This window comes from Aythya marila (genome assembly GCF_965140915.1).
Source record: "Aythya marila genome assembly, chromosome: 15".
NCBI lineage: Eukaryota > Metazoa > Chordata > Aves > Anseriformes > Anatidae > Aythya > Aythya marila.
In genome coordinates, this window is record NC_139056.1 from 9,230,571 (window position 1) to 9,242,046 (window position 11,476).

Genomic DNA, 11,476 nt, shown 5'->3' on the forward strand with positions numbered 1-11,476 from the left:
ATGTTTGTTATCTTAAATGCAACTTGTATTGTTTACTTATGTTAATTGTACCTCTCATCTTGAATAAGTCTGTAAACCTTTGGGCCTTTTCCAGGAGAAAGCAATTTCATGTTTGCCATTTGATATGCAATTATATGCATACAGACATATACATGTGTATATTATTAAATTTTTAGTGAACAAAATGAAAAAGATAACTTTCTGTTTAAGCAGTGACTAGAAGGAAATACACATGCGTATGAGTGTTCATCTGTTGGACTTTATTTATTTATTTTTAGAATTATTACTTATCTTTACTGGCAAATAATAGAAGGAAGAAAGACCATGGTCAAGCTCTTATGTAAGCAAATTGTTAACGTAAGTTCATCTTTCACCTTTATCTTGTTTAAAGTTTGGCTTCCTTGTTGATTTTCTCACACTTGTATTGTTCAATTGTAATCTGCTCCTCCTATAGCAATGCAGATGAGGGTGGTAGCCCTTCTGCTTGTCAGTTGCAGGGAAACTTACAAATAGAGTTGCTGCAAAAAAATTTTTACTTCTAAGCTGTGCTGCTGCAGCTCTCTTCATAGATTGATTAAATAGGAATCTTAATGATTATTCTGGTCAATGGTTACTCACAGACCTTGAGCCTCCCTTATGATTATTCCATTCCAGCTAATGATAAATAATTTCTTGACCACAGGTAGGAAAAGATAAAGTGTTTTTACTTCGAAAACTCCATTTACAACAGAGGGCAAAACAAAATCCATCTGTGCCAAGAGGACGAGACCAGCAGGTCAGTTTCGTAGTTCAGATATTCCTGTTTCAATTACATGTTCCTTATGATTCAATGGAATTTCTCTAGTCTTTCAATTAGGATGCCATTTTCAGCTATGTCTGTGTTTAAAACTTCACCTAAATTGCTTGCTTGCTATTTAGCTCCAGCCAGCAAAAGGATATCTGGGATATTCCCTACTTGCTCCAGAGAGGAATTTAACTTGGGAGGATGTAGAAGGTCCTTCCCCTCACTAAATATTATTTATGATTATTAAACTGCAAGAAAACATTTCTAATCTAGGTGTAGTGATGGTCAGAAAAGGATTCAGCCACACTTAAACCTTGCCTAGAATATGAAGAAGGCTGCATTCCTCCCCTGACTCTAGATTTCCTTATGGGTTTATGTTTTGTGTCCTCCTCACCCATCTTTGCTGATGTGTTGAACTGAGTGCCCTGATCTAACCCGATTTTAAATCCCACACAACATCAATAGACATCTAACATCTTTAAATTAAATTTATTTTTCAAGTCAGTGGTGCTTGCTGAACCATCAAATTAGTGTACATGTAGGTGCTGTGCAGTGTTTTCATTTAGGCTGAGTGAAAACTCTTTGACCTACATACTTGGGCAACAAAAAAGTTTGCTAGGCCCAAATAAGTACCTGTCCCATGGAGAATAGGTTGTCATCTGCAGTTGCTGCTTTGCTCCCTGCCACTTCTCATTGCCATTTTAGAGATCTGAAATAAGATAGGGCCATTTTTTTTTTCTTCTCCACCTGTTCATTCAGGTTAGTTCCTAGTAAGTAGGTCTGGATGTCACTCTCTGCTCCACGCTCTTCCCTGGCGTGTACTCACCTGCCACAATCTCACATATAATTGGCACTAAGTTACAAGCACCTTTGTCCTCACAGTTATCCTGCCTCCCCAGGCTTTCCTTTGCCTAGAAGAGAAAGAAAACAAGCTAACATAACTGCAAAACAATCAGAAATACCAGGACAAAAGTAGTCTCTTCAAGGCAGGAAGCTCCACGTATCCAAATTCAGACAGCATAGAGAGACCGGGCTACTTTGCACAGCATCCAGTACTACGTCCCAGCTCTGTATTTCCTCTATTGTGCACAACTGTATCTGCTTCTGTTCCATCTAGTTATTTGTGAATAAAGAAATATAAAGTATTCTAATAACAGCTAAATCACCTGCATAAGTCTTAAGGTGTCAAAGAAGCCAGTCCGAGAAAGAGAGGTGTTACCAGAAATAGTGGCTAAAAACAAGAGTCCGAAAAGGAAAAACTGAAATTTCATTTCTGTGTGGGTGGCAAACCATGAACACCTAGGTCCTTTTTATCTCAGATCCTTCCCCAACCTCTCCTATTTATAAAATTGGGGTTGTGGTGTTATCTGACTAGGTGATAATCTAGCAAAAAGTACCGTGCAGTTTGCAAAGCACTAAGGTTGTATCCCTGTGTCACTATGAGATGGAGTCCTGGTCTGTACAAAGGGCAGTGCCTCAGCACTCAGGCAGGTCCTGGTACAAGCCAGGTTGCCTTTTGGCTTCTAAACATCTCCCAAAACCATGGGTAATAGATGTGGGCGTGGGTACTGACCATAAGACCAGGACTGGAAGCCATAATATATTACTGCTAATGTCAAATATTATGTCTTTCAGAGAAGATCTTCATACCACCCATCCATGCAACGTTCCCAGCAAGAGCCAAACTACCTAGGCAGGACATTTGACAGAAATCAAAACGCATCCTACAACGAGGTGAGATAGTCAAAGAAGGACGTCTCTGCTTGTTTTCCCTATATAGAACATCGAGCATGTCCCTATATAGACAATGGGCATATGTGGGACAAAGAGGACAGACAGTCCTGTACATGTAGAAATCATTTTAAAAGATTGATTTGAAGAGATGAAAACATATAACCAGAGTAAGTGTTGGCATATTCATGTTCATAATCCTGCTTGAGATCTGGAGAGAGAATGGTTTACTTACAGGAAATGCATAATTAAATACAAGATAACAAGCACAGGAGGGAAAACTCTGACTTAAATCTACTTGTCAATTTTGTTTTCAGTATCCCTATTCTGCTGGGATCTTGAAGGGGACTGGCTTCCCACCTGGTAAGCAACAAATGCTAAGCACTGAGAAAGCAACTCTCACCAGCTCAGCTCAGTAAAAATGTTTGATTTAGTATAGACACAGCATACAACAGTTTGAGGTAATAGACACAGACTTTTAGCACCCTGTATAAAGAGAAAACAAAAAGACTGTTTCTGGGGCCAGCACTTGCTGTTGGTAGCTTATTGGTAGCTTGCTGCAATGTTGGGTGGTGACTTCTGAAGACTGATCTCGAGGTTCAGTATACTTGAGTTGAATTTTTTTGGGTAAATGAGATTCTTATTTTGTCTTATGGGAGCAGCTGTAGGAAAGAGTATTGCATCATATTAAATGAGTACTTAACCACTTCTGAAGTGGTTATTAACAACATAGAGTCCTTAGCACATTTTATGTCCAGAATAAAACACAGAAGCCTGCCTGGTAGCTTGAACCATTCCTGCTTCGTACAAACACAAATGTTTGACAGATGAAACTTAAAAAGCATGGGGCTTTCTAATGCAGGATGGCTATTGTACCCACATCAACACAGTTAACGTTATTTCTCTTGTGAAAAACAGATTTGGAGACATCCCAGCCCAGCAGCAGCCCAGGGGTGTCTGAAGCAGTGGCACTTGCTCTACGTGCCAGACAAGCAGCACAATGGGAAGATTAAGACGACGTAGATTTCCAGCTGTGAGCAGGCAGAGTCAGTGGTGAATGTTGTCATTGATGCTCTGCAGAAAACAATACTGATTCACATTAATGACTGAAACAAACACTTTTTCTTCCCCAAATGGAAGAAAAATAGGAGACTGCAAAATGCAGTTTGTTGTAAGAAAGACAGGGAATGCACTGCATGTTTGGTTTGGTTTTGTAGTGAAATTGTGGTGATAACGTGGCCAGGCCTGGAGGAAGTCTTTATCTTGTTTCAGTAAGGGTCACCCCACAGCTAGTCATTTGTTGTTGACTAAATATAAGAAAATTTGTGCCTAATTTTAAGTAAAAGCTTTGGTCTAAAACTATTTTTATGTGTTAGATTGTTCAAAAAACTTTTATCTGATCTAAACCAAAGGTGGAGTATCAGTCAAATAAAAAGAAAACTGAAGTGCAGTTGTTTTGAATGACAAAGATGTTGTAATGGCTGCAGACTAACGCGTATGAATGACTGTAAAGCTTTTATTCCATCTTCACTCTTCAGAGCCATTTTTACAGGGTTTATTTCAGTCACTCAAAACCAGCTTGATGCATTCAATTTTTTAAGAATGGTTTCTTACCAAACATCTCACCTGTGTAAAACAAAGTTGTGAACAAAAAAGTTTATGACACCTGTTCCAGTATTGAACAGAAGGGATTGGAAGTAACACAACAGGGACTTTTTTTTTTTTTTATCATGTGACTTTGAGACATTCAGTGCAGCTGCTTTTTACTCATAGCCCCAACTTTGCTATGATGATAAATTTTAGCTTTTGTTTTGTTTTGTTTTGTTTTGCCTGGTTTATTCCTCCCTAGCTGCTTTGGACATAGAAATGCCAAGGAAAGAGATACACCTGTTTCTCACGCTCATAATTTACATTAAAGACAACCCAGAGATACAAAAGATATAGAAAAAAGGACAAAATTTACATGCAAGACCAGAGATTCAATTTTATTATTAGTTTCTGCATGCGTAGCCCTGAAGTCTGGCTGTGAATATTTCAATATGGTCCAGTGTTGTCACTGAGGACAGTGAGATTCAGCACTACCAGCAACCCGAGCAGCAACAAAAAGAACAGACCTTTGTAGAAAGGATCATTTGCTGTTAAGCCAACTCTTCTTATCAGAGATTTGAGAACAACTGTAGAACACAGCTGTAAAGACAGAGGTTAGAACTCAGGGCTGGACAGAAACTGGCTGAAGGTATAAGTAACAGACACAGATACAGAACATGCACCAGAAGGCTGAGACTGTTGACTTTGCAGTACTTGGTAGAAAAGTGACATGAAAAGGTTCTTGTAATCATAACAAGAAAAACCACCTCAAGGAATCCAGCACGCCTCCTTACTCCTATGTTTCTTTGTGCTTATATATAACTTAAGATAAAAGCAAAAAATAAAATAAAAATTCATCACCCCTTGCACAAGATAGCATTCACTGACTAAATAGCCTTATACTTAGCTGCCTGAGTAGCAAGTTTGCTTGAAAAATAATAATGTAATAGTGTTAGTGTCCATTTGACACCACCTTAGGCAGCCCTCATAGTTGCGGTAGCGTACAAGGCTATCTACTTCCAGAACGTTATTTCATCGTCTCATCAATGTGTTAGATTATAATTACTTCTGCTGCTGTCTTTCAGGAGAGAGTATGTGCTGTAGCAAATATCCAACTCTTAGAAGTAAAAAAAAAAAAAAAAAAAAAAAAGAGAACACACAAAACCAACAACAAAACCTTTGTAAGCAGACTGGAAAGATAAGATTTTCTGAAGTGTGGCACATGCCAGGAAGTTTGCAACATCCGCGCCAAATTCAAGTATTCTCTTAATATGTGAAGAGGAAGATGCAGTTCATCTGCCACTAATTCAGAAGTTTGGACTTACCTTAATTAGGACAATTGTTCTTTCCACTGGTGATTTAGCGCACCAACAACACCTATATAGCTCAAGGGTCTACCTTACTAAGATATGATTACACAGTCTAGTCAAACATGCACACTGTTCTATGTGCAGTCTAATATAGCTTGTGAGATTACATCTGAATAACTTGTAGCAGGTAACCAATCCATTATGTTTCAATCACTCATTTCTGTTGAAATTAATATGACATTAAAGTACTAAACTTGGTAATTGCTATTTTCCATATAATGGCTATTAAGAAAAGGTGGTCTCATTTATGTTGGGGCTGGCTCCACGTGAGTTTTATGCCCTTTGCTAATCATCCACAGTCTTCTCTAACTACCAGCTCCTTCCAGAGCGGAGCCAAAATTGTTTATGGCATGTTAACGGCAGCTGTGATGATAACACCTAAGAGTTTTACTTAGAAAAAATCTCAAGCAACCTGCACTCGTTTTGACATACTACATCAATCTACTAGTGCACAGCTGGTAAGTATACTGTACCCTTAAGCTATCAGATACTTGTTTATTGTGACTGCAGAATCTTTTTTTATTTCAAGTTAAATCTGGATTACAGATTCTTATGTATCCTTGTGAATGTCCTTCAATCATGCAAACGATTAGCAAAGAAAAAAAGACAGCTCTATTTATTCTACCACTAGCAGCACTCGGTATGTACCTTGATTTTAAAAATAAATACATTGATGTGCAGTATTAATAGAAGTAATCTAGCCTCCCTTGGTGCTTTTAAAAAGACTGGAACATAAGAAGATAATCAAGTTTTAATCATTAATTCTCATAGTCTTCACAAAGAACATGGATTGTTGGCTTTTCTTTCCCTGTTAAGATGCAATACAGCCATTTTTCCATGCAGTGGAGGGAAATACACTCGCCCTCTATTTTGGCACCATTTTCACCATTGTTTTCAGAACAATAGTGTAGATGCTTTTAAGATACCGTAAATAAACCTCAAATTATTACACAGTTATAGAACAAACTGTTTCAAGTACTAGAATCAAAGTGCAATTTTACATTATGCCATCAAAAAGGCTGATACGACTTTATAACCAAGATTTAAACAATGCAAAGGAATAATAAAGCAATCTGCACATATAAAGATTGCCCAGTTATCTTATCAAAAATCACCCTTTCACATTACAATGTGATTTCCCCAGACTACCAATGGCGGTACGTCAGCTTTGCTCAGTGTTGCACCAGAAGGTTTTCCTGCATTCAAGACCTGATCACATAGCAGAAGTAAAATACTGTTCCTCCTCTTCCCAGAACTATCATTAGTAGTCCCATCTGCATTAGTGGATACTGTCTTGATGGTGAAATCAGACCTGCCTGAGTAAGAGAGCTTCTTTAAGGTGGTGAATAAGTAATTACAGGCCTAGTAATGAGGATCACAGTCTTCTACCAAGCTGTCTGTGATGTAGCTGGATTCAAGGACATTTTCATAATATATTTTTTCTGCAAATGTGTTCACTGTCCAGGCAACCACTTGAATTCCTTTTGAAGACCAGTGCCTCACATAATCTCTGAAAGGAACAAAGACACTGTAAGAGGAAGACAGACACTATCAGAGTCAAGACAGACAGCACTACAGTTAAAATTGAGTTTCAAGTCTTACAGTGGTAACCCATCAGGAACGACGGTTGCGTTATCTTTTGCAACATGTCATTTTTTGGCATGTGTCGCTACTGTAAACAAGCAAAAGCAACAGTATTCTTTTCCTTTGAGATTACACTTAGCATCTAACATAAAGTAAAAATAAAAGATAGAGGCTTAAAGAATAAAATAGCATGTAATAAGGAAACCATCTATAGAAACTTACACAATACTAAATAGAACATACTGATTAACATACTATTCTAGTGAACGATAGTGCCTCCTAATATATTAGCAAGCTTTAACACTCACTGAGAAACAAAATTTTTCTGTATGAGGAAGGCTGAAACCCCACATAATCTCCATAAGAAACTGTGTAGGCTCCAATCTAGAATGACATCCATCATCATATATAAATAATGTTTCCAGAAGGAATCGAAACGAGGCGTCCCATTTCCAAGATGACTCAGGTGCCAAGGCCGGTGTGTCAGGGCTGTTACCACATTTCTATCAGCTTGTCTCATCTGGAAGATCAAGGTGAAAAGACTAATTCAAACAAAAACCAAGTTGCTTTAAATATAAATTGGAAGAGGCTGGATACAAACTGCTAGCTTAAATTTACAGGTCTGCCACAATCCTTCTCCCCTTTCCCCCCAGATCCTTTCATAACACTTTTAGAAAGCTGTATATGATCCTGTACTGTTTTCTTAAAAATGGAATTAATAAGCAACTGCTCTTATGTAAGAAATAAAAAAATTAAAACGTGCTGGAGCAAAACGATCAGGCAATGCAATAAAATAAATGATAAATAGCCTTTGCAACAAGAATTAGGAAACAGTTTTAAGAAAAGTCTACATTTACACCAAAATATGGTATTTATTTGTCAGTTATCTTGCACATAGATAACTGGTCATGTGCCAACTGTAAGAGCGACACACTTTCAGAATGGAAGGAATCGCTGTAGATTCGTAAAATGTACATCTAATGAGCATAGAGCAATCTAATCTAATCTAATCTAATAAGATTCATGCAGGATTTATGATTTATGCTTCATGTGGTTTTAATGTCTCCACAGTTTTAACAACTCAAAGGCACTCTGGAAGTCGCATATCTTACTGAAATTCCCAGATAGAATTAAAAAAAATCCAAAATAAACATCACCTTATAAACAACATCTGGCATGAAAGAACAGACTATGCTGCTGTTATACAAACGAGGAAATTCCAGGTAGAGTTGTTTTAGGGCATCAACTGCCTGCCAATTAGAGATACACACAGATGTTATATTTACACAGACTCATATTTACTTTACACAACAAAGTCATTTTAGAATAACCCCCTTTAAAATACTTTCCTGTTTTGTGCAGCAAGATTGACATGGAAAGAGGGAAGAATAACAGTATCTTGCTCATAGCATTATCTCACAAACGCCGGTTTTGTTGTTTCAATAGAAGCCCTTTTTATGATTCTGATTAAGAATGCTACTCATTCTAGTGTTTGCAATACCCTTACATACATTACAGAAAACATTCTGAAGTACTGTCTAAGGTTTTGTTCAAGGGCAAAAATGAATTTATTTCCATATTTTGCTATGCTAGAATAAAAAATAATTTTAACTTAGAATAAAACATTCAGTTGGAAGGGGCCTTCAAAGATCATCTAGTTCAACTTGCATAAAATGGTAGTGATTCATCACCTGTATCTCTCTCAGTAATGCAAATTACAGACAATTGAGATCCCCAGTTGGAAGCTGCAGATGAGACACTAGGTCCCCCCAGCACAGGCGGGGAATTTACTTTGCTTTGTTGTGTGGTGGTGACGTGAGCTAAACTTGATACTCACGAGTCACATTCTAATTTTAAGTTGCCACTTCCTGGTTCAAAGGAACAGGGTGAGGGAACACACTGTTTTTGGTTTTGACAGGCCCATTTTGCATTACTTAAGTAACAGACCTGGCTTCACTCATGTTAGAGAGGACTGTACCACAGGTATCAGCTTGAGACCAACAGAAAAGGGTGAAAACCAAAAGCAAGGGTGAAAGAAGGTATCTTATTACAGTATATATAGTACAGTAAGCAGTACCTGATTTGCATGGCCTTTGACATCAAAGTAGATTGTAAGGTTGTGATGCATAGACTCCACAACAGCTTCTCTCAGAGTTGGTACCTTTTCACCCTGAAATTTGCTCCTGTAGGAACAGAGAGCTCCTCACTGGAATGCTGTCAAGATACCCATGGACATGCACGCACACACATACATCCCCAACTACACGGAACGGTTTCCTAGGGATTCCTGAAAGTTTTAAGTTTACACAAATTTTAACTGCTAATTGATCAAAGCAATCATTTTGTATATCAAGTATTTTTACCATTGAAACAATAGTTTCAGAATAGCAATATTTCCTTTACCATAGCCTGTGTTTTGCAGATGGATTAAGCCTCCTAATTTCATCGAAAGTCAAGTCACGCAGTCTGCCAGACCCATCAGTTGTTCTTTCGACTGTTTCATCATGCATTAGAATAGGAACACCATCGGCGGTAAATTCAAGATCCAGCTCAACACCTGTTGCTCCATTCTCAGCTGCCTTAAAAAGAGAGAAAGAGGAAACCATTTACACAACAGAACAGATAGCTTTATAGAATTAACACAGGCACAGGTACAATTCATTTGTTAAAAAGTAATAAACTACTAATGATCAGTAAGCCTGATCTGCAAAACAAGGTAGGTTTTACCCAAGTTCTTGTGAGAAGCATTCGTTGATCAGCTGAATGGATGTAATCTCTGTTACACACCAAGTGATAGTGTCAGGATGGGGACTGTTTCAGGATAAAATGCAGAAAAAAATCCTGCTCTCTCCTTCTGGCCCAGTACCTCCCGACTCCAGAAGTTGTGTTACCTTCTACAAAGCAGGGCAGCAAACGCGTCCTGTTCCTAAGGACCATTATTTTATTTCATTACGACTCGGGACAGCACACCCGATGACACCTTACCCCAACCCAGGGGCTGCGCTCCTGCCCCCGACTCCAGCCTCCCACCCACCCCACGGGGCAGCTCCGCGCTCCCCACAGCCCCGCTGCGCCCCGACCGCTTCGCTCCCGACCCGTCCGGGGCCAAACGCACCCCGGGACCCCCGAGGCCCCCGGGCAGGGCTGGGAGCGGCGGCGCTGACCTGTCGGATGGCCGCCAGCGTGTTCTCGGGCGCGTCGTGCGCCCCGCCGCGGTGGGCGATGCGGGCGGCGGCGCCGCGGGGCTTGAGGACGCGCTGGGCGCTCTGCGGGGCGGCGGGCTCCAGGCTGCAGAGGTGCAGCAGGAGGTAGAGGCCGGCCGGCAGCACGCACGACAGCGCCGGGCTGCGGCTCAGCGCCAGCAGCGCCACCAGCAGCGCCGTGAGGGAGCCCAGCAGCCCGTCCCCGCGGCACAACATGGCGGCGGCAACGGGACGAGAGCGGCCCCGAGCCCCGCCGCCTCACCTCAGCGCCGGGGCGATGGCGGCGGCGCCGTGAGGAGGCGGCGCGGGGCCGGGCTGCGAGGCCCGGCGGTGGCGGGCAGGGGGCGCTGCGGGAGATGCGGGGCGGGGCAGGCGTGGCTCGGGCTAATGTTTATTTATTTTATTTTATTTTATTAAAAAATTAGGCTCGGGATAATATTTATTTTATTAGCAAATAAATAAATAAATGGGGGCGGCTGAGGGAGGGGTGCTGCTCCGCAGGGGGTTGCTGGAGGTTTGTGTGTTTGGTTTTGTCCTGTCAGCTAATTGGGAGTGTAACGTTCATAATCTTAATTATGTTCCAGTTACTATGTTCCCAGCTGGCTGCCTGCTCCCACCCAGAGCGAGCCCCAGTCCTGTGAGAGGACAAAAGCCAAAATCATCAGAAAGTATCGGAGCAATGAGATACAGAATGGGGTGAAGGGTAAAGAAAAGGGGTGAAGGGTAAAGAAACGGGCTTGTCTGGGCTGGGATAAGAAAAGTAGAGCAGACAGCAGCCTGTCTTTACATAAATAAGGATTTGGGGTAGGATGTGAGAAACTCGCTCTGTAGCGAAGAACACTTTCCGACCAGAGGTGGCACAGGTACCAGGGAAGCTTCTGAACTGGATTCTGATCAACAAACACCAACGCCTGTCACACGGCGTCCCAGCTGGTTCTGAGCATCTCAGCTGCTCTTTTTGTCTGTGGCTTTGTGCTTGTGCCAGCCGTACACAAAGGAAAATCGGACGTGTACATACAGACGACACACAACAAGTAACTGAAAATCTTACATATCTGAAAATACTTTGATAAACGATGGCATTTTTAAGATTCAAGATGAAGATACAAACACAAAAGGAGCTGTTTCTGGAAGCCAGAACGTCAGCCTTCCCATCTCGGGGTGCTTGCTGGGATCCAGGCGCTTCCCCCACCCCAAGCGGCTGCCGTGCCCGAGGG

At 40.9% G+C, this 11,476-nt stretch overlaps 2 protein-coding genes across 4 annotated transcripts in view; one reads left to right on the plus strand and one right to left on the minus strand.

Annotated features, from left to right (window-relative positions):
* TMC5 (transmembrane channel like 5) overlaps positions 1 to 5,252 on the plus strand; it is a 29,125-nt gene extending 23,873 nt beyond the window's left edge. For all 3 annotated transcript variants that reach the window (XM_082772245.1, XM_082772246.1, XM_082772247.1), the window contains exons 18-22: positions 279 to 357; positions 683 to 775; positions 2,420 to 2,518; positions 2,833 to 2,878; positions 3,434 to 5,252. In XM_082772245.1, coding sequence (XP_082628371.1) covers positions 279 to 357; positions 683 to 775; positions 2,420 to 2,518; positions 2,833 to 2,878; positions 3,434 to 3,528 — 412 coding nt within the window. In that variant the 3' untranslated portion in view covers positions 3,529 to 5,252. The remainder of the gene's footprint in view (positions 1 to 278; positions 358 to 682; positions 776 to 2,419; positions 2,519 to 2,832; positions 2,879 to 3,433) is intronic.
* Positions 5,253 to 6,205: 953 nt separating this feature from the next.
* On the minus strand, positions 6,206 to 10,559 carry GDE1 (glycerophosphodiester phosphodiesterase 1). The gene is made up of 6 exons (XM_082772249.1): positions 10,221 to 10,559; positions 9,460 to 9,635; positions 9,134 to 9,239; positions 8,214 to 8,306; positions 7,365 to 7,576; positions 6,206 to 6,982 (listed from the first exon to the last, which is right to left on the minus strand). The coding sequence occupies exons 1-6, from the start codon at positions 10,473 to 10,475 to the stop codon at positions 6,835 to 6,837; spliced, it is 990 nt and encodes a 329-aa protein (XP_082628375.1). The 5' UTR covers positions 10,476 to 10,559; the 3' UTR covers positions 6,206 to 6,834.
* Between the last annotated feature and the right edge of the window lie 917 nt (positions 10,560 to 11,476).